Source organism: Cnephaeus nilssonii, assembly GCF_951640355.1.
Source record: "Cnephaeus nilssonii genome assembly, chromosome: 19".
NCBI classification, from domain to species: domain Eukaryota; kingdom Metazoa; phylum Chordata; class Mammalia; order Chiroptera; family Vespertilionidae; genus Cnephaeus; species Cnephaeus nilssonii.
The window spans coordinates 20,530,844-20,554,586 of NC_137090.1; the positions used below are offsets into that span (position 1 = coordinate 20,530,844).

The window sequence follows — 23,743 nt, forward strand, 5'->3', positions numbered from 1 at the left end:
GGGTGATAAAAATGTTCTAAAAGTTGATTGCGGTGATGGTTGCACAAATCTATGAGTATACTAAAAACCACTGCGTTGTACGCTTTTAAAGTGGTATGTGAGTTATAATTCAGTAAAGCTGCTACCAAAAAAAAAAAGGTGAAAAGAATATCAAAATTTTCAAAGAAAAAGTATCTCCAAAGCATATCATCAGATTTTCTGTGTACTATTTTGACAACTTCTACCAGCTACCTGTGGACCAAGGACTCGGGTCACGAGAGGGTGTCTGTCATATGTCACTTGAGACCTACTTCTACAGGAAGAATGTAAACCTTCCTGTCCTGAGCAACTCCCATGCAAATATTCTCAGCCCTGATAAGGCATTATTTAAAATAGATCAAAGTACATGATCTACAATATATAGAATTGATGCATGGAGCCCCCTCCCCCCCCCATTACCCCATATTCTTGGTATCCACAGAGCTGTACCCCAGGTAAGCCTGGGAACTTCCTTTCTAGGTGAGGAAATCAAGGGTCAGAGGTTCAGTAGCCCAACTGAAACCAGCGAGTGGGTGGGTGGAGCGCTCATCTCAGCCTCACACTTTGATTCCACACTCAGAGCTCTGGCCATTTCAATAGGGGACCATACATCTCACTTTACACCTGTTGTCCCTGTGAAATTATTAGTGCATTATTAGTCACACTCCTTTCCCTCTTGAGGTAATACATTCCATGGCTGCCTAACCATGGGGCAGTCTTTCCCCTGGGGCTCTGCCTCCTTTGTAACTAAGACTGATGCCTCAGAACTGGTGCTGTGGTCAGGCCAACAGCACCTCAGCACTTCCTAAAGCACCCACCAAACCCCTCCCCTGCCCAGAACAGGAAAATCCATAGAAACAGAGAGTAGATTAGTGGTTGCTGGGGACCTAGGGGAAGAGAGGAATTGGTTTCTTTTGGGGATGATAAAAATAATTGGAAATTAGTTGTAGTGGTTGCACAACTTTGTGAATATACTAAACACCACAGAATTTTAAAAAGGAAAAAAGATGAGGGTGGGACACAGCAATGGGCTTTTCTATACATGCATCCCAGCTGGCACTTATCATGGTTAGAATAGGACAGCAGTGAGCAGGATCAGGTGAATAGAGCAGGAGAGATTAAGCATAGCCCCCACCCCACCCCACTTCACTTTTCCTATAAATAAGGCTGATTACTTTGTGGCCAACACTGCTGTTTACACTTGGGTATCAAGATAGCCCCAGAGAAACACCAGAGCAAGGCACACAAAGGCCTGAGACATTTAATCCCCACAACCCTATGAAACAGGTATTATCCCCATTTAACAGTTAAGCAAACTGAGGCTCAGAGACAAGGAGGCTGAGAGTAACTGGCCTGAGGCCAGCAGCTAGTGAGGGAGATAGCTGGGATGTGAATATGGCTATCAGGGGCCCGAGTGTCTGCTCAAAGCTACTGCACTAATGTGTCCCCACTTACCCCAACTCACCAAAATCACTGAAAGACAAAGACTGTAGTTGGAAGTGTCATGAAAGTACCAGTGAGGAGTACTGCTAAAGGCCCAGGGCCAGGAGAGTACCCCTGTGGTTGTGTTGTACAAGTGCCCTGTGAGTTTTCCATAGAAAGTCAGCTAGGATAGAAAAGGAGGGATTTTAAAGTAGTTCAAGACATTCAGAAGTACATGGCTGCCTTCTCTTCCTTCCAAAGCAAGTTTTTTATTGTTCAACCAATCAACAGTGTTCAGTGAAGCCTAGCACTGTACTAAGTACACTGTACTAAGCATAAATACACAAGCGTAAGACAGTCCTGGCCAATTTAAACGTAGAATCTAAACATTTCTCAGGAATTACTCCATGGTTAAACAAGCAAATCTGGTCTTAGTTGACAATATCGCAATGAACAGTCTTTAAAGCCAATTATTTTAAAGAAAAACATTACACCTACACTTGTCATGGTATGTAGTTTCTCCCCAGTAATATCAACTTCATTGTTATCAATAAACAAGGTTTACTTTTCTTAAAATTCACCTTTGTTAAAATTAACCTCTGTAATTTCAATAGATTTTTTTAAAGGAATTTTAAAAGGTAAAGTAGTGGAAACATGTACAAATTTGGCCAACAGATGTCTGAGCAAAAGAGCTCGAGACTACTGAGAGAACCTAGCCCATCTCCAGGCCGTTTTCGTTAACATTTTGACAACATAAAGCATGTTTCCATGTAAGACATTACCACCGCCCAGAAGAGGGAGTCAGGACCATGGACAGCGGTGCAGGCTAGCCATTACCAGGAGGGCAAAATTTCACACCAACCCAGAGGCAATAAATACCAGGAGTTGGGGGGAATTTTGTCCCCCAAATTAACCTCTTGATCCTCTCACAAACTCTCATAACTCACAGGTGTACAGGTGTGTAGTTCTGGGAACAGAAGTTAGCACAAACCAGAAGTTGGATTGAGATACTGTACAGGGTGATGATTCATTCCCGGGAGCAAACCTCCTGCTTTGAGGGTGTGGAACATTCAGCACAGAGCAGAGGAGAGAGAGCAGCAGTCTCAGGAGCCTGAAACCTGAGAGGGTGATGCAAGGACACAAACATGCCTGTCACCTTGCTTTCTTTTCCAGACCCTGCGCTCGACTGTGGCCCCAGCAAAGAGCTGTAGCCTCATGCTGGGTTACTACCCAAAATGGTGTCCATTTTGGCAAAAAAAAAAAAAAAAAAAAAAGGCAAACGAGGGAAGGTACTAGCACATGGGGAGGACTGGATAATTTTATACTGTTCATGTAGTCTGAATACTCTAGTGAAAAAGATCACTGATTCCTTGAAATAAAGTATGTTATACCAGGAAGTCAGGGCTAGGATGCAGCTGAAGGGAAAAGTTCAAATCTGAACTTCAAACCTGTGGTCAGCAAGTACCTTTTGCTCGAAAGCACTGAATAGTGAGCATCTAGCTGTGGCAGTGACGGGAAAGAATGACAGTTCCTTCCTTTTTGTAGACTCTAAAGTCTAAAAGGACCCCAGGTATGCAGAGACGCCAGACCCAGGGCTTCACAACTGAACTTGGTCCTCATGCCAGCAGCCCTTCTCCTTTCCACCATGAAGATCACTCTGGCTCCTGTGCACCCGACAGCCCTCAGGAATCCTCCATCAACTGTAGAAATGATCATCAAAGCTACTGCAATCAGAGGTAGTGTACAAAATGTAACGCTGGTTTTTCTTATAGCAGATATAAGGCACAGTGTGAGGACGCTGCCCCACTCCCAGCCACACATCCACACTTGCTCCTGGCACACACACAAGCAGCTGATTTCGCCATGATGCACAGGAGTGAATTGCTTCCAGTCACTTCTGGTTCTTAAGCTGGTCAGAGAGCCAGTCCAGGCCTTCGTAAAGCCCGTCTCCACTGGTGGCACAAGTAGCCTGAATGTGCCAGTTTCTCTGGCAGAGGGACTGTAAGCCAAGCTTGTCTGTTATTTCTGCTGTGTTCATAGCATTGGGAACATCCTTGGAAGAGAATATCCAAAAGTCAGTTTATAATGTTGCATTCATATAATGAAATAGCATGCTTTTAAAAAAGTATATATATCATGCTCTTCTCCCCAAACCTGCCCCAACCTACAGACTTATCTCAGCTGATGGCAACTCTAGCCTTCCAGTTGCTCAGGCCCAAAACCTTAAAATCATCCTTAATTTTTTCTCTCTCTCTCACTCTCACAACTCCACTTTAGGAAATCCTACAGACTCTACCATCTAAATATATTCAGCATCTGACCATTTCTCACCCCACCTTCACAGCTACACCCTAACCCCACCACCATCATGTCTCACTTAGATTACATACATAACTTCTTTATTGGTCTCCCTGCTTCTGCTCTTGCTCCCCTAAAGTCGATTCTTAACTTAACAGTCAATTAAAATCAGATCAAGTCATTCTTCTATCAAAATCCTGCAACAGCTCAGTCTCTCTGGGGGTCAGAGTCCTTCTGATGGTCTGTAGGCCTTCATGACCTGAGCCCCCATGACTTCTCCAAATAGTCCTGCTTAATCTTTTTAAATACAGCACTCAGCACATGTTACTATATTATAACATTTACTTACTTAGTATGCTTTTTCTTATCCATCTCCCCTAACAAGAATGTAAGCTTCACAAAGGCAGGACTCTATCTCTTTCTCTGATGTATCCCAAGTGCATAGAACTGTGTCTGGCACACAGCAAGCTCAAACTAAATTTGAATAAATTAGCACTAAAGAACAAGGTAGATATGTTGTATTGATATGGAAGGTTGGTCAAAGATATGCTAATTGAAAAAGGCAGGTTGCCAAACAGAATGCAGACTATGATCTCCACAATTTAAATGTGAATATAATCATTTAACTCAGGGGTCCTCAAACTTTTTAAACAGGGGGGCCAGTTCACTGTCCCTCAGACCGTTGGAGGGCCAGACTATAGTTTAAAAAAAACTATGAACAAATTCCTATGCACACTGCACATATCTTATTTTGAAGTAAAAAAACAAAATGGCAAAATGGCAAAAACACCGGCATGTGGCCCGCGGGCCGTAGTTTGAGGACGCCTGATTTAACTGCTTATATAGGCATAGAAAGTTCTACCTCTGGAAAGAGGTAAGAAATGTAACAATGTTTTTACCCTGAGGAGTGGGACTAAGTATTTCACTTCACTTGATAGTCTGAACTGTTTGCATACTTATACCATGAACATATTCTGCTTTTATAATTAAAACAATAAATCTGTTCCTTTTTTTTTTATTTTTTGAAAGCCCACTATGTTCACTAGTGAAATTCTGGACTGACATCGAACCTAACAGTAGGGACATGGTTGAGTAAATGATGATCCATTCGCCCTTTAATATCAACTTTAAAATCATGTTTACAAAGAGATGAATGACAAGAGAAAATGCTTTCGATAAATCGGAAGTGACAAAACAGTATGCAACACTGTCAAAACAGTACGATTTCCATAATATGATGAATATATTCATGGAGGAGAGAGTGGGAGGAAACATATCCCAAGGTAACTGTTGTTATCTCAGGCTGGTACATTCCACATGATTCTACCTTCTTTCCCATACTTAGCTCAGCTTCACGTTCTGTTCTACACTGGGCCCTCCTCCCACTCTTTTACAGCTTATATTACATTAGAGGCCTGTTGCACGAAGAGATTTGTGCAATAGGCCTTCCTTCTCTTGGCTTCTAACAAACCGGCACCCAGGACCCAGGCCTTTGCTCCGGCCGGAGTCTGCAGTCTTCGTCTTCGCTGCGGCCGGAGTGCTGCTCCTGTAGATCCCTTCACCGCACCCCCCCCCCCACCCTGGCCCTCCCTCTCATAGCAGGCGTCCTGCCCCGCCCGGCCACTCCCTGCCTGGAGCAGCTGGGCGGCTGCCATCTTTGTCCTTCTAATTTGCATATCCCCTCCTGATTGGCTGGTGGTCGTAGCAGAGTGATGGTCAATTTGCATGTTTCTCTTTTATTAGTGTAGATTTCCTCCTCAGTGATAGCCCTGTAAGATCTAATCATTCCCTCCCTGGTCCACCCCCAACTCTGCTCCAGTGTCACTGGCTGCCTTGCTGTTCCTAGAACCCTGGGGCTCCCTTCCTGATGGACTTCAGGTCTCTGCTCAGATGTCATCAGAGAGGCATCCTGGCCCTTCCCCATATCCATTCTGCCCCTTCTCTGCTTTACCTTCCTCCACAACACTTCCACCAGACACATTACATATTATGTATTGACTGACTCTCCTCCCACTAGGATGTAAACTCCATAAACACAGAGACTTCTGTCTGTCTTGTTCACTGATATTATCACCAATACCTAAAACAATGACTGGAACTTAGACGCTCAACGAATATGTGTTGAGTGGATGAATGAATGAATATAAGACGGATGCTATAAAGGAGGTGGAGGGAGAGGTTATGGTAGGGACTAGAGAGAGAGAGGCAGACATCTAATTTAAATATCTATTATTTTTAAGTGATCAACTAGCAGTAAGTTTCAGGTCCAGTATTCAGAAAGCCAACAACATACCTGTTTATTTGCAAACACCAACAATACTGCATCTATGAGCTCACAATCCATTAACAACCTGGTTAGTTCTTCTTGGGCCTCACTGATCCGTTCTCTGTCGTTACTATCGACCACAAAAATCAGACCTGGAGAGACATCATAAGCATGTTAGTGATCTGAACCTGGAAAGGGCAGCTGTTTATATCTCCTTATGGCTTCTCCCTGCTCACATGTGTTTTTCACTGAAAGCAATCCTGTGGAAGGATATATAATCCCGAGAGTTAGGAAGTGTACTGTACACCAACTAACCTATCTTTTTCAGAAGCATCATAGCCCTTCACCAGATTACACAAAATATACAGAGAAATACACAAAGAAAAGGTTTTTAATCACTCATTTAAAAAAAATACGTTTTTTATTTATTTTAGAGAGAGAAGAAGGGAAAGAGATGGAAATATCAATGTGAGAGAGAAGAGAAACATTGATTGACTGCCTCCTGCATGCCCCTACTGGGGATTGAGCCCACAACCCGGGCATGTGCCCTGACTGGGAATCGAACCTGCAACCTCTTGGTGTACAGGACGATGCTCAACCAACTGAGCCACACTAGCTAGGGCAATCACTCATTTTTAATCACTTAATTTCTGAATCGAACCTATATAATAAAGTTCCAATAAAACTCTGGACATCAAAGTTCAGGTAAGTTTCCCAAGTTTGGCAATACTTTGCATATATCACACATCAATGTGCCGGAAGGGTAATATATTCCTAACTCTCAGGATTATATACAGGGTGGGGCATAAGTAGGTTTGCACTGGCTTTTGTGGAAAAAACAAGCAGGTTATGATTATTACAAGAGTTTTATTAGCCCTGGCTAGTTTGGCTCAGTGGATAGAACGTCAGCCTGCAGACCAAAGGGTCCTGGGTTTGATTCCGGTCAAGGGCACGTACCTTGGTTGCAGACTCTGCCCCAGCCCGGACCCTGGTTAGGGCTCATGCAGGAGGCAACCAATCAATGTGTTTCTCTCACATCGATGTTACTCTCTGTCTTTCCTTCTCTCTTCCACTCTCCCTAAAAATCAATGGAAAAATATCCTTGGGTGAGGATTAACAACAACCCCCCCCCCAAAAAAATAGCTTTATTACACTGTGTTTTATATTCTCACAACTGTAAACCTTTTGCCCCACCCTGTATCCTTCCATCTGATTGCTTTCAGTGAAACCACACATGTGAGCAGGGAGAGAACCATGGAAGCTGTGTGTTGGTACCACCCAGATCTCTCCCTTTGGTTCATTTGTGTCCTTGTAATAAAACTGTAATGGTAAGTATAGCCCTTTCCTGGGTCCTGGAAGTCATTCCGATGAACCTGAGGGGGTAGTGGAAACTACCAAATTTGCAGTCAGCTGATCAGAAATCAGGGTGGCCTGGGGAACCCCAAACTTGCAGCTGGTGTCTGAAGTAAAGGAGTCTTGTGCACGTGACCCATGAAGTTTGGCACAACTCCAGATAGCTGGTGTCAGAAGTCTTTGCAGCATCCCAGAAAAATCCCAGGAAGCAAGAGACAGGGTGAAGAAAGGTGCTGCCACACTGTACTAGTATCTGAGCAAATATCGTTGAAACCTGCACAGACCTGGTCACTGCCACGTTGGCTGGGGCAAGAGGTGATACAAAGGATCTCCCAAAGGAGGTGCCGAGGAGGAATCCAACACACCATCCAAATACAGGATGGGGAAGACTTTCTTAGTAGTAGTCCATGTGGCAATAACGGTAATAACCACATGGGGTCAGGTGACAGTAAGCCCTCTCTCAGACAAGAATGTGGTTGCCAAAAGAACGAATTTGATCCTAAGCTGTATCAACAGCAGTGAAGGTAGCTTAGTTTTTAGGATATGGGTGATAAAAAAAAAAAAAAAAAACCACGCTATTGTATGTCCGTCAGAATATCCTAGGAATGTTATGTGGTCAGTGCTGGACCCCACATCCTAAAGCACAGGCAAACTGGAGGGATTAAAAGAATGACTAGGATGGGAAAGGAGTCAGATACCATGTCATCTGAAAAATAACTGCTATAACTGGGGATATTTTACCTGGAGAAAAGACTCATTGTGGGGACTGCTGATCGCTGTCTTCAGATATTTAAAGGGCTATGGCATAAAGAGAGACTTAACTTGTTTTATATAGTAGATGGAAGATCAGTGGGTAAAATCTACAGTAAGTCAACGTGATAACGAGTCAACAGAACTGAAGCAATGAGCTACTGAGGAGGCACTCCTGTGCCTGGAGGTATTCATGCCCAGTTTAAGCCACAACTTGTGGGGATACTGTAGAAGGGACCTTGCTGGTAAGGAACAGGCAGTTAAGAATGAGATGACCTCTAGGTTCCTTCTATGAGATTTCATGACTATGTCTAGGAGGGAAAGCCAGTGTTGGCACTCTGACCTGGCCCTCCATGCTTCCCAATCCCCCCACCCTCTCCAACAGCTGCCGGACAGCCCACTCCGGGAGACAGCTTGACAGCTGCTGAAGGTGTGGGGCTTGCACGTGAGTCAAAGCCATGCCTGTTATAGCACATCAGATTTTTAAAGTGCAAAACATTCAAAATTCCCCCCCCCCCAAAAAAAAAAAATGAATGCTGCCAGCAGTTCTGAACTGTGATCATCACTAAGCAAACCAGGTTATCCAGAAATTTGAAGAGATCCTTACAATCATTAGTTCCTAATGCAAAACAGACAGGGGGGAAGCTGGCATAGTATCTCTTTGCCATTCCTAATAACAATAAAGGTTTATAAATATTAGGCACCTTTTCATATTCTATTTTTATAGGGATTCTTATCTGAGAAACAAGATAAGACTTTTGCACTAAAAGAACCTAGAAAAAGGTAAATTGACGCATGAGTAGCATACTGTAATTTGTTTTGTAAATAGGGGAGGAATATATAATTATAGCATAATTATGTTGCATAAAATACCTTTGTGCAGATATACAAGAAATAAAAATCATTGCCTACAGGAAGGGAGCTGGATGGTTAAGGAACAGTGATGAGCTGATGACCTTTTATTATAGACTTTTATTTCTTTTTGAATTTTGAGCCATGTAAGTACATTGCCATTTAACAAATTAAAATTACCAGCAATCAGAGAAAAGTCTTTCCAAGTGAGAACTAATAGACCATTTTATGCATTATGTATGATATAGCCCCATCTTTAAGAAGCCAATGATAAGGAAATATAGTAACAATCTGGGATATTCATGCCTATACGTGTACTTGTAGAATAGTAGGACAGCAGGGAGGGACTGTGACCACACAAGAGACTGGGATTTGGGATTTGGGGATTCAGCCCTCTCTGTTCATCTCTTTCTCTCTAGAGGCATGATTTTTAGATATTCTCAATAGGTTTAAAAATGGTTAGTGAATTCAAATTCTTAAAAAATTGGTACCTCATCTAAGGGCACCTATAACTCTCAACCAAAAAATGAAATTCATCAGGATAACCATTTTCTAACCATTTCTTGATTAAAAGGAGTTTCCTATATTGGGCATTAAAGCCCGAGTACTTTTTCTAGGAATGCAGGGACCATTTCTCAGAAAGAAATCTCCCCAGTAAGTGTAAGTGGGCCATCAGAAGAAAAGGAACGACTGACAGTCCAAATAAAGCAGAGCACTACCAGGTGCTTCAAGCATGCATCTTTTTAAAAAATATATTGTTGGAGAAACCAAGATGGTGGCATAGGTAAACACCTAAACTGCTGCCTCGCACAACAATTTCAAAACTACAACTAAAAGACAAAACGAACATCATCCAGAACCACAGGAAAGCTGGCTGAGTGGAAATTCTACAACTAGAAGGAAAGAGGAAAGCACATGGAGAATCAGAGGAGCTGCAAAAGGCGGAGGTACGGAGACATGCGCAGGCGGCTGAGTGCCTGGCTGGCTTTCTCTAGCAGGAAGGAGACAAAAGCTCCCGACTGTGCTGAACCCCAGTTCCGACTGCACTGAATCCCAGTTCCAGGCGAGCCCCTGGGGACCCAGGCTTATACTGGGGGAATCTGGACTGTCAGGCGGAAACTCACGGGAGCCGCGAAAGGCAGAGGTCTGGAGGCGCGTGCGCGAGTGTGCGAAGAGAGGACTGCTGAGTACTGCTGGCTTTCCCTAGCGGGTGGGAAATGGAAGCTCCCCCACTACATTGAACTCCAGTTCCGGGCGAGAATCTGGGAATCTGGATTCATTGGGGGAGAAACTGGACTGTCTGGCAGTGGGCGAAACTCGAGGGCGGCTTACTCTTAGAGGTGCTTGCAGTGAATACCGAGTGACACTGAGACCCAGGGGCATCATAGGGCAAGACTGTTTGCTCAGCCCTGAGACTACGCCCCATCCAAGCTGAGCACAAAGGTTTTTGCAATTTTGCAAGTCTTGTCTCATAAGGCTGTCTCCATCACAGAAGTTCTCCCGGCGTAGACACAGCTGATCCTCACAGCCAATTGGCCTGGAGATCAATTCCTCCCAGTGATACCAACAATAATCAAGACTTAACTACAACAAGGCTGTACACACAGTCCACAAAGGGGTGCACCAAGAGAGTCCACCTCAGGTAACTGGGGAGGCCGACCCACTGGGCCATATAGGACACCTAGCACACAAAGCTACCCTACCAATTCAGGGAAGCAGCGAAAATGCAGAGACAAAGAAACAGATCACAAATGAAAGAAATGGAGGAAAACAAACAACTGGATATAGAGTTCAAAACCACGGTTATAAGGTTTTTCAAGAATTTCCTAGAAAAGGCCGATAAATTTAGCGAGACCCTCAAGGATATGAAAAAGGACCAACTAGAAATTAAACATACACTTGACTGAAATAAAAAATATTATACAGAGACCCAACAGCAGACTAGAGGAACGCAACAATCAAGTCAAAGATTTGAAATACAAAGAAGCAAAAAACACTCAACTGGAAAAGCAAAAAGAAAAAAGAATCCAAAAATTTGAAGATAGTGTAAGAAGCCTCTGGGACAACTTCAAGCGTACCAACATCAGAATAATGGGGGTGCCAGAAGAAGAGAGAGAGCAAGATACTGAAAACCCATTTGAAGAAATAATGACTGCAAACTTCCCCCACCTGGTGAAAGAAATAGACTTACAAGTCCAGAAAGTGCACAGAACCCCAAACGAAAGGAATCCAAAGAGGACCACACCAAGACACATCATAATTAAAATGCCAAGAGCAAAAGACAAAGAGAGAATATTAAAAGCAGCAAGAGAAAAACAGTTAATTACCTACAAGGGAGCACCCACGATTGTCAGCTGATTTCTCAACAGAAACTATGTAGGCCAGACGGGAGTGGCAAGAAATATTCAAAGTGATGAATAGCAAGAACCTACGACCAAGATTACTCTACCCAGCAAAGCTATCATTCAGAATTGAAGGTCAGATAAAGAGCTTCACAGATAAGAAAAAGCTAAAGGAGTTCATCAACACCAAACCAGTATTATATGAAATGCTGAAAGGTATTCTTTAAGAAGAGGAAGAAGAAGAAAAAGGTAAAGATAAAAATTATGAACAACAAATACATATCTATCAACAAGTGAATCTAAAAATCAAGTGAATTAAAAATCTGATGAACAGAATAAACTGGTGAATATAATAGAATCAGGGGCACAGAAAGGGAGTGGACTGAAAATTCTCAGGGGGAAAGGGGTGTGGGGGGTGTGAGAAGAGACTGGACTAAAATTGTACACCCATGGATGAGGACAGTGGGGGGTGGGTAAGGGCAGAGGGTGGGGTGGGAACTGGGTGGAGGGGAGCTATGGGGGGAAAAAAGAGAAACAATTGTAATAATCTGAACAATAAAGATTTATTAAATTTAAAAAAATTAAAATAAAAAATATATTGTTATTGATTTCAGAGACGGGAGAGGGAGAGAGAGATAGAAACATCAATGATGAGAGAGAATCATTGATCGGCTGCCTCCTGCACGCCCCACACTGGGGATCGAGCCCACAACCCGGGCATCGAACCGTGACCTCCTGGTTCATAGGTTGACATGCAACCACTAAGCCACACCGGCTGGGTTCAAGCATGCATCTTTAGATACATTTAATATAAATGGTTCCAAGCCTGTGGACTGGATAATCCTTACCATTGGTGTCCTTGAAATAATGTCTCCACATAGGTCTGTGTTTACAATGGCTATTGACATCCCAGATGGTGAGGCTGATATTGTTATATTCCACTGTCTCCACATTGAAACCTAAATTGAAAAGATGGAGACAAATTTTAATGATAACTTTTGCTGGTGGAACAATTCCAAATAATTTCAACTGACATTTGGCCAGCTTTAACATTTGGACTTTTAATTTACAAAGCAGCTTGCTAGTCAAAGATTTATAACTTACAAAACAGAATGTGTTAGTCAGCTTGCTTTCCCATTCATCATGAAGGTGTCTCAAACCTTCCCTACTCTCTCCAACCTCCAACCTCCCACTTTCCCCCTTTCTCGCAGCAAAAAGATCTTAACAGTGTACTCGAGAGCAAACAGAAGCCATTAATGGGACTGACTTCCACTTTCCGCCGCACAATATAGAAACCTTCCTACATCTTTCCTCCCTCCCTCTTAGAGCCTTTCCCACTCAGGAATTTGGATCTAGAGGCAGTTCTCAAGGCAAAGATTAAGTTCTATCAAAACCGCCTTTGCAAAACCCTTAAATAGCCCACAAAACACAGTGCTGGTTCATAGGAAGGTTGATCTACATTCTACAGCTTTGGAACAAATCAGATTCTTCAGTTGGACACCAGTTCAAGTAGTTGGCTTGAACCAGAGTGAAGAAGGAATAATCACACTGCATCTTTAAACACTAGGAGCATACTTGGAGTGGAGAGATGCTTCCACTGAGGAAGGCCAGCTGGAATGAAGACAGACTGGAGGGAACAGCAGATTTCCAGCTTCCCTCTCAGGCTGAGGCTGGGACACATGCTAACTGAGATGAATGGAGGGCGTAACTGCCCTCGATGTTTTAATCATTATTATCTTTTACTTTCTTGCCTAGCAGCTAAGGTTAAACTTGCTTAATCTAAATGTGTTTGTATGACTTCCCTGTAAATCTAGGAATGCGCTGGAGATGTTGGGGAGCAATTGTTTAAGTATATATTACCTGGTTTTGGCATCAAAAAGTTTACATTCTTGGGACAAACAAGATTTTCGAAAAGAAATATTCAATAATATAAGCAGCATGTTAAGAGTTTAATAGACTCAATTGTAACTTGGTGTGGCCATAGGTCGTTAACATACCTATGGTAGGGATGGTAGCCACAGTCCTTCCCAGCTTCAATTTATACAACATGGTGGTTTTTCCTACTCCATCCAAACCCAACATAAGAATCCGCACCTCCTTTCTCCCAAACAGACTTTTAAACAATTTTTCAAAAACATTCCCCATGGTAATTGAATTTGGTTACCTGAATGAAAAGAAAGGCAAGTCAAATAATTGTTCTTTGCAGAGATATGCAAACATACATAAAATACAAGTCTCTATTAACGGTGGATCCTAGTAAAACTTTTTAAAATCACTTTTCATTTTTCAATTACAGTTGACATACAATATTATATTATACTAGAGGCCTGGTGTATGAATTCGTGTATGGGTGGGGTCCCTTCACCTGGCTGGCAATTGGGGCCAATCAGGGCTGTCTCGCCCAGTCCAGATTGGGGCCGATTTGGGTCGGTGGCTGGGGAGGGACTGCTGGAGGGACTGTGGGTCGGCTCTAGGGCGTGTCCGGCCCCAATCTCGCCCAGTCCTAATCAGCCAGACTCCAGCAGCAAGCTAACCTACCGATCAGAGTATCTGCCCCCTGGCGGTCATAGTGACCAGTCAGTCAGTCAACCACTCGGTTGGACACTTAGCATATTAGGCTTTTATATATATAGATTAGTTTCAGTGATTAGACATTATGTAACTTACTAAGCAATCATCCCAATAAATATTGTATCCATCTGACCCCATACATAATTATTAGAATATATTCCCTAAACTGTACTTTACATACCCACGACTATTCTATAACAACCATTTGTATGTCTTAATCCTTTCACCTTTTCACCCCTTCTCCCAATCCCCCTCCCATCTGGCAACCATCAAAATGTTTTCTGTATCTATGAGTCTGTTCTGCTTATGCGTTTATTTTGCTTAGTTTATTTTCCTTAATTTAATATATTGATTTGAGAGAGACAAATACAGAGACGGGGGTGGGGACATCAACTTGTTATTCCACTTAGCTATGCATCCATTGGTTGATTCTTGTATGTGCCCTAACTGGAGATCGAATCCACAGTTTTGCCATATCAGGACGACACTCTATCTAACTGAGCTACCTGGCCAGGGCCAGCTTTTTAGTTGTTTTTTAAATTCAATTTAAACAATCTTAAGTACACTTTTGCCAATAAGGAATAGTATGTCTTTTTTCCAAAGGAAAACTCAATTAAGCCTTTTGATACCTTACCAGAAAATTGTCTTTTCCACTGCAGCATCTAAGTGGGATAGGGAGAAGCCCAGTCTCAATGCCACCACTGTGATGGCAGGCTTTAGCCACCTTAAGTGGGGAAGCAATGCCACAATAAATATATCTAAACTCTCTTGAAATGAGAACTTAGAGAACCAGTTTATTTTGCACATGTGAAGCAAAGTCCTTAAGGTAGACCCAATATCAACATATCTTCGAAATTTAGTTAGTTGCCTGTGGCTAGCAGACCATATCAATACCCAGAAAATAACCTAACGTTTTTCGGAGGTGCAGAAATACGTACAGCATTGTGAAACTGCCCTGGAATCAGTGAAATTAATGAGGCAAAGAGTTGAGGCCATACCATAGCATCCAATATTGACTATCACCTTATTCTCCATCCATTTTTAAAACTATTTATTGAAACATAATGTACATACAGATATAAACATTCATGATAACGGTACAGTTTAATGAAATGTCACGAACCAGATCAAAAAAGATGATTGCCAGTGACCTAGAACTCTTTGTGCCCCCTCCCAGTCATTATCCTCCAAAAGGTGATCCCTATACTGACTTCTAACAGCGAAAATGTTCAATATTTTGTTTTTCGGTAGAATATAGGATAGATTCTACAAAGGAAGGCAATAGTAAAGACAGACTGGTTTTGCAGAAAACCAACCAACCAAACAACAACAAAACCCCACACACAAATCTCAGTTAAGAAATAAACATAAGCTTGCTGTGAGAAGGAAGGTACCTCTTACGTATCCTGTGAGGCTCCATGTCCTCTCCCAACCACACATAGCGCACCTCCTAGGTTCTCCCTCCTGCTTCTCCTTGTCTCTTCCTACTCATCTTCGAGAGGCGCCCAGACCTCGGGAGGAAGACGATGGCGACCCCAGTGCCTCTTTGGCACATTCACACCACAAGAACTAATTGTCCAACGGGGCACGAGGGGCGCGCCGCACCCCCAGAGACGGCCTACGAACGCCCTTTCTGCCCAGCCACCAAGCCGCCCCCTCTCCACCCGACGGCCGTGGGGAAAGCTTAGGGCCCAGCGACAGCCTCTCGGATCGCCGAGCCCCGCTCTGCGGAGGACGGCAAAGGGACGGGGAGCCCCGGCCCGCTGCGCAGGCCGCCCGCCGCTCTCTAGCTCCCCTCCCGCGGACGGTGTGGAAACAGGAGGAGGCCTTGAGGACCATGGTCCCTTCTCCCCGGCCCGCCACTCAGCCGTCCTCCCTGATCACGGCAGCCCTCACCACGGCCTTCAGAATTTCCGCTCCGCTCAGGTAGGTGGCGGGTCACCGGCGTGGGGACGGGACCTTTTGAAACTTTCGCACCAATGAGCTCGAACTTTCGTGATTGACGGCATGTCTGGCCAATGCCAAGGACAAGAAGATCCTGGCTGAAGGAGGCCCGCCCTTGAAGACACGAAGCTTTGTAAATGCCGGGTTCGCCGACCAGTGACAGCTTATCGCGTCGCGGTGAGACACGCCCGGGTACCCCGCCCCAAGGCTGTGTGTGACCCATCAGAAAAGTAAAAGGATTACTGGTTATTCTGCCGATCAACTCGGAAAAATCCCAAGGATTGAAGAACCCTATGGGGCCAAGTTCATAATACTCTTTAAGGAACTTTGCTGGGATGCGGCTGAAAGTGGAAACTAGTTTGGGACTGATGTTCTGTGTAGGAAACACCCTGACCCTGACACCGAGGTTAAGCATAAGGAAGCCTTCCTATTCAATATGAAGCTAGACTGCAACCCTGCCTCTAAACAGATTTCAACAGCTGGGGAAAATAGCCACCTGCACCTTCCTTCAAATGTCATAGGACCTGCCCTAGCCGGTTTGGCTCAGTGAATAGAGCGTCGGCCTGCGGACTTAAGGGTCCCGGGTTCAATTCTGGTCAAGGGCACATGCTCAGGGTTGCTGGCTCATTCCCAGTAGGGGGAGTGTAGGAGGCAACCAATAATTCTCTCTCATCATTGATGTTTCTATCTCTCTCTCCCTATCTGAAATCAATAAAAAAATATATTTTTTAAATGTAGTAGGATCACAGTCCTACAGCTCTCAATCACTCAGCTCCTTAAAGGCCAACTTGGTTAGCTAAAGACGTTACAAACTCCGGCAAATGGTACATCGTATGGAAAAGGGGTAACACACTGCAATTGACAAGCTATGGGGGCAGAGAGGAGGGGGCGGTGCACTAAACTCAGAGACCAAAAGTAACCACACAGGATGGTGTGAACATAAAAATTCTTTTAAAAATATATTTTATTAATATTTTACAGAGAAGAAAAGAGAGAGAGAGTTAGAAACATCGATAAGAGAGAAGCACCGATCAGCCGCCTCCTGCACACCCCCTACTGGGGATGTGCCTGCAACCAAGGCACATGCCCTTGACCGGGATTGAACCCGGGACCCTTCAGTCCGCAGGCCTGACGCTCTATCCACTGAGCCAACCCAGTCAGGGCCATAAAAATTCTTAATTAAAAGCAGATCATGGTGGTCAGTTATGTACTAGGCTTCCTTGACAAACGTCAATCTTTACCTTAAGTGAACCTGTCTATTGTCTTTGTGCATCTGGATTACATACCTGTGCAATGTCAGAGTAATTTTAGTTCTAGTACTCTTGGTAGTGGTAATCAGTATTTGCTGTGTAACTTGCTGAGTCAGGTTTTGAATGTATTAGGTACTCTGTGATAATTACCTAATTCTCACATGAAATCTTTAAGTTTAGAGAGTTTAAATGTCACACAGTAGACCCAGACCACCTTCACCCAAGTATTACTAAATGTATCCCTCTATTCTGGTCATGCTTCTGTTCAAAGAATGTCTTCTCCCTCTCTTAGAAAATATGCTGTGCATATTCCTTGCCCTAGAAACAGTCCTCCGGTAAACTCACCCTTAGGAGAAACCTGAAGACACATTTTTACTTTTTCTCAGGAGCCCTCCAGAGAACTTGACAGATATGGTTATCTCAATCAACGACTCTAGTGCCTTCAGGTTCTACGAAATGCAGCCCCTTCCAGGAGACGAGGACTTTCTTTTCTCAAAAGTCATAAAGTTTCATCAGATCAATATCTGAATAATCCCTTTTAAAAGAGATTGGATCCACAATGTTAATATACAGGCAGTTCTCTGGATCCACAATGTTAGTATGCAGGGTTAGGCAGCCTGGCAAGTGCATTGGGGCTTACACTAAAGTCTGGTTTCCATAGCAACATCCATTCCCTTCCATGGAGGATTCCATCATCTCTCCTGCCCACTCAGACTTTCCAGAATGAATTGATTCTTGTGACTATAGGTATTTGTCCTTGATCTTCCAAAGAGAAAGGACATGTTTATCCAAAACAACAACAAAACCAATAAAAAAAAACAAACAAAAACCACCTGACTGCAGCTAGACTGCTGCATTGCATCAGCTGGTCTTCCTTGCTTTTAAAATTCCGTATCCTTTCTCCATTTTGTTCTGTTCTCTAGCCTTATCCATCATTTTGGGAAATAGGTTTCTCTGACAGAAAACAAACAGATGCCAACTCTATCGTCCTAAAACTGGCTATGATGGGGCTGTAAAATGAAGTTTTCTCTACAAGGCTACCTGAAAGCCCGGGCTTAGGCCGGGGTATCTAACCTGTGGGTATGATTGGAGGGGCAAAGATACGAACTGCTTTCCACATTTAGCTCCCAGGAGAGCAGTCACAGTCTCCCACATTTTGCCATTAGAGACTTGTTTCCTTAGGTTAGGCATTGCTCTCCCAAGCAGTATTTCTTAAATTGCATGTACTCCTGGGAAAACTAATCTATTAGATTACGAATGCTGAAAGACCTTAGAAAAGAGAAGAGGTGGCGCAGAGGGAAGGGTGTAAAAGGGTTTTCTGAAGACCACTTTTGTCTGCTTCACAATGACATCTTCTGCAAGAGGGGCAGTGCAGGTCCTTGCCCGGGTTCAGTGCTCCCTCCTGGGCCAGGGCACCTTGTCTGACAGTGCTTGCAAGGCTGCGTGACCTGGGAGAGCTGTGACCAGAAAAAGGGGAACAGCAAAGATATTTGTTGTTTATCCACTATCGCTCCAAGGATTACTCAGAAGGTGATGGCAAAGCAGCTCTACTCTAAGATGACCTTGAATATCAGAGCACAGCACAGATGGGATGTGTAGACATGTGACAACCTGGAGCAGTTTCTCAGACTCTTCCTGGAGCTGGATGCTAAGCACTTGAAGGACCAGAGTTCATGTCTGCCTACAATTTCATTGGTAGACCCTGCAGGGCTATGCACATCATTCTGTTGCATTTGTACGACTGGTGAGAGGATACAAAGACTCCTTTTATGGGTAGATGTGCTCATAAACGGACACACTGGCACCTCTCCAACAGACCTGTCTTTCCTGGGTGCCAAACATTCCTTCTGCTTGGAGAGATTAAAGACGTTTCCCCTGTAATGCAGCCTACCTATTAAACTCTGATCGACCGGTGAGTTAGTTAACATCTGCTCTGTCCCACAAAGCACTGTGGTTCTCAGGTACAGTGTGAGAGTTTATGAAACTGGCCTGAATTTTTCTTCGGTCCCTCGCCCATCTTCAGGTCACTTAGTGATTTTATTAGTTCTTAATTTTAAATTGCTAAGCATGCCCAGCTCTTCTAATTCTTTTTCTCTCTCTGTTCCTCGTGTTGGAAAAACGATTTTTTTTCTAATTAACTATGAGAAATGGAAGATAACAAATCCTATCATTTATTATCTTTTATAAATATAAAGAGAAAAATAAGATAGTGGGGGCAATAGAGGCGTCAGAGAACCTATTGGGCAGAATCAATCTTCTTGCAGGATCCTATTGTTATTATCCATTCTGATGATGACGTATTCTGAGACTCCAGTGAGGAAATGGAACTGTACAAAAGAAACATCAAGGGTGTGTTTTTTTGTTTGTTTGTTTGTTTTTAAAGGTGGAATTTAGGGCATATTACATTCAAATTCCACCATATACACTGTCTACCGCGAATGAACACTGGGGGAATGGCAAAGGTTGGTAAAGACACAAATTACTTTTATAAACAAAAACAAATATAAAAATAGTTAATAAATATGAAAATAATCATAATTCACTTTTAAATTAGAAGAAAATATTAACTTTAGTTTTCCAGGCTACACATACGCTAAACATAAATGCCAACTTCCAGGAGCTAGGAAAACAAGGATGCCTACAGAGAAAAGCCTGAATTCACGCAGAACTTGAGCTCAGAACCCACCACTCATTACTGATCTTCCTCGGGGGCAGGCCAGTTCCCTCACAGGGTGCTCCTATTGTACATTTTCACGGGTCAGTGGGTCTGGAAGCATCAAGCTAAAGGCTATGTAAGGGCAAAGAGCAGCTGGCAAAGAGGAAAGCAAGGGCTCGGTGACTAAGGCCTCGCCACAAAGTCCAGTGCCAACGGCCGGCTGTGATGAGATTCGAAAGAGGAGCCCTGGGGAAAGCCGCTGGCGGACACGTACGCTCTAAGAAACACAGAGTCACTGCACCCGTCACTTCCCTCGGCGCCCTCCTGCTCAAAATGGCGCCGACGCCCCGCCCTCCCCTGGCGGCCGCCCAGCGGGCACGCGCCCGGCGGGACTGGAGAACCGGGGACGCGGCTGGGCGCGTGCGCAGCCTCACGGTGGCAGCGCGCCTGCGCGGAGGCCGGAGGCGGGCGCGCGCGCGGCGGGGGCGGGCTCTGCCAAACGCAGAGCTGCAGCCGCGGAGCCGGACGTGTCCGCGAAGATGGCGGGTCGGGTAAGTGCTGCCACGGGAGCTGCGGCTTAAGGCGGGGGTGCCGGGCTTGCGGGCACCCCGAGGTCCGGACAGCCCCGGGGGAAGGAGAAGGGGTCTGAGCAAATAGGGCGTTGGAGGGGGCCACAGGCCAGAAAAGGGCTGGAGGGTGAGTAGGGGGAGCGGTGGCTTGGAAAGAGCCCTCCTCATAAACTCCATCCTCTTCAGAAAGCTCTAGGGGAGGTGGACCCCTCGCTCCCTGGGCCTCCTGCGTCTCTGTTAATTCCCCTTTTCCCCTCCCTGGAGGCTCTTTTCCTTGCCCCTCGAGGCAGCCGCAGGGTTGTGGCCGTTCCATCCCTGTCTGACGGACTCTGGGGGTTTCTCCGCACCCCCTTTCGAGGGCTTATTAGGTGCCGCCTCTGGAATAACTGCGGAGGATCCGTCTGCTGCATTAGGGCGAGGGCTGTGGGAAGGACCATCAGGAACCTATTCCTGGTTCTTGACAATAAAAGGTCTTGGGGAAGGAGGAGGAAGTGCCAATGACTGAGTGTTAAACCCCGGCTATCGAGGGACCTGTCACTGTCGGATCAGGCAGGGATGCCTTTAGCTTGGACTGGGGACTTGGCGTGTCGCTTTTTGCTTTTATGAATGACAGTCGCTTCGAATGCTGCAGTATGTGTTGCAGCTTCAGGGTTTTATATTTTACGTTCTCCCCTAGCCTCTAAGGTCGCGGCGTAGTAAGGTTTTGGCGAGGGGAGCGAGGGCTGGTTGTTGTGTGCTGTATTGCGGTGTGCGTTGAGCTAAGCGCTCTCGGAGGGATGGATCCTGCCCAGAGATTCCACTGGTCATAAACCCCGGGATATGAACTGCGTCATTGGGGGGATAAGGATGTGCTTGACGGATTATTTATCCCAGATTATTTGAATACGTTGTTTGCGTAGATTTATGCATGCATGCAAATGTCCTACCTAAAAGAAATTGTCATGGGATTCCAGAGTGAGAAGAGACCTTAAAGGTCATTTAATTTGGCCTCTTTCTGCTCTTCCTTTTCTGCTTTTCCTCTCCTTTTTATCTGTGGCTACTTTGTCCACCCATGTTTCAGATTCTGGTTTTCCCACCTTCTCGGGAATCCCACTCCTCTGTATCCACCCGCTCCATTTTAACATACTCAGGCTACCCCTCTCTTAAAACAAACCCTCCTTCCACCTCCACAACTGTCACCTTTTCTCTTCCCACTTTACAGCCAGACATCCTAATAGAATTGTCTCCCATTTGTTTGCCACCTGCTCACCCATCAACCCCATTGCAGTCTGATTTTTGGCCCTGTCATCCCACTGAAATGCGTCCCTAAATTGTTCAATGCAGATATTCCTCAAGGCTCTCTTCTCACTCTCTATTTTCTCCTTGGGCAGTTTTCTTCTAATGCCACAGCTTCAAATAGTATCTATGTGTCAATGATTTTCAATATTTTACTCCCAGTAAAGACCTATCCTTTAAGTTCCAGATCAATGTATCAAATTACCTTTTCAAAACGGGGCACCTCAGTCCTAGCCTGTTTGGCTCAGTGGACAGAGCAACTGCCTGCGGACTAAAGAGTCCCAGGTTCAATTCCATTCAAGGGCACCTACCTCCAGTTGCAGGCTCTATCCCTGGCCCTGGTCAGGGTACATGCCGGAAGCAAGCAATCCATGTTTCAACGAATGGCACCACCATCCATCCATTTATATAGGCTAGAAACCTGGAGTGGGGGTGGGGATGTCATTCTTTATATCTCTTCTCTTTCACCCCCCCCCCCCCACAAACACTGGCTGAGTTCTGTCCGCTCCCTTCTACACCCCCCCCCCCCAAATAATGTTTTAGGGCCAAAGAATCTGTCTTGGGTCATTGCTGTTTTAAACTGCACCCAAATCACCCACTGGACTGGTCACATGGGTTCTGTCATTTTAACTTCCTGAAAATCTCTTCAATCGGTCCATCTCTCTAACATCTTCATTTTCACCTCCTGTTCCCTTACCATCATTTCTGGTCTGTCTGAACTGTTGCAGGAAGCTCCGAAGTAGGCTGTTTACACCAGTGTCCACATTGATTGTTCCCTCCCAGACCCATTAAACTCCTCCCTTGATAGCATCCCATTACTTTTGGGAGAAGACCAAATCTGTAACCAGGCCTGTAAGGTCCTTTGTGGTTCTACTCTTGCTTCTTTCCACTCCCCCACTTACTCTCTATGCTCAGGTTATATATAGGCCTTGAAGCTACCGTGGTTTCTCTTATCACAAGGTCTTTGCTTGTGCTTTCTTTGTAATGTTTTACTCCCAACCATTTCCCTCTTACTCAGATCGCTCAACTACTTAAAGGAAACCTATCCTAATACCACACTTCAAGTCAGGATCTGTTGTTATATGTTCTTGAAGAACTGTATTACTTTCCTTAGAGATTTATCTGTTATTTTAAATTTATTAATGTGATTATTTGCCTCTATCGTTATATTTTACCTTCCATTAGACCATTTTAGTTTTTTACCCACTGTCATCATTGTACTTTGCACACTGCCTGGGACCACCAAGAGGTGCTACATCCATTTTTTTTTTAAAGACGAATCTAATTTCTCTTTGAATACTCTAGTGATAGATGGTGCATTGCCATAAAGCTAGCCCGTTTTACTGACATGTTAAAAAGATTAAATTAGGTAATAAGTTTTCTTAGCTATTTTAAATTTTTGCTAGTAATAAAGCAGATTCTAGTTTTATTCTTACTACTTACATTGAATATGGACTCTTATTTAAAATGAATTCCACATACAGATGGCTACCACTGCCCCAGGCCTCTTTCAGAATTCTCACGCTACAGCTGCTCGGGAATCATGGAATCAGAAGTAAAGAAGGATTCTGAAATGCAGCCTTAATAGCTTAGGAGAGCTGATTTTAGGTAGGGAGAGACTCCTTAATAAGGCTACTCTATTTGGTATTGCTTTCTAGGCCCATTATATTACCACCACCACTCCCTACTGAAAAAAAAAAAAGAAAGAAAGAAAGAAAGAAAAGAAGAAAGGCTTTCCATATTGCCGGGACTTTTTTGTAATCTGTCTTTAAAAATTACCAGGAATCTTACTTACTGGAGATCCAGCAGTTCTTTTATGAAAATATACATACATTAATGCAAATAAGCCAATGGATTGTTTCTCCCTGCACCCTGTTGAGGTGATTTGTTGTGAAGAAATAGAGTGGGATGATGTTAAATGGGCATCTAAGGCAGAGAACTCTCCTAGGAGATGAAAGGAGAATAGAAAGATGCTAGAGATAAAATTTACCTAATCCATCGTTTTGCCTAGACATGCTGATATATTTAGTATCTGTTAGTATGTTGAAGAAGCTTTTGTAGCCTAGTCTAGAAACCTACCCATTTATACTTTATGGGTGAATGATATTTTTACTATTAATCTTTAAATGAAGTTTTGGAGCACAAGTTATAAATTGGAGATAGCTCATGTGCAGTAC

General features: G+C 44.1%; 2 protein-coding genes across 4 annotated transcripts in view; one reads left to right on the plus strand and one right to left on the minus strand.

Moving 5' to 3' along the window:
• Positions 1-1,372: 1,372 nt before the first annotated feature.
• LOC307115268 (ADP-ribosylation factor 2-like) lies at positions 1,373-15,797 on the minus strand. The gene is made up of 5 exons (XM_079798426.1): positions 15,267-15,797; positions 13,299-13,465; positions 12,150-12,260; positions 6,032-6,156; positions 1,373-3,493 (listed from the first exon to the last, which is right to left on the minus strand). Exons 2-5 carry the CDS (start codon positions 13,444-13,446, stop codon positions 3,332-3,334), a joined length of 546 nt encoding a protein of 181 aa, XP_079654552.1. The 5' UTR covers positions 13,447-13,465; positions 15,267-15,797; the 3' UTR covers positions 1,373-3,331.
• A 4,397-nt stretch (positions 15,798-20,194) lies between these two features.
• Positions 20,195-23,743, plus strand: part of NSF (N-ethylmaleimide sensitive factor, vesicle fusing ATPase) — a 121,752-nt gene continuing 118,203 nt past the window's right edge. For all 3 annotated transcript variants that reach the window (XM_079798058.1, XM_079798059.1, XM_079798060.1), the window contains exon 1: positions 20,195-20,273. In XM_079798058.1, coding sequence (XP_079654184.1) covers positions 20,262-20,273 — 12 coding nt within the window. In that variant the 5' untranslated portion in view covers positions 20,195-20,261. The remainder of the gene's footprint in view (positions 20,274-23,743) is intronic.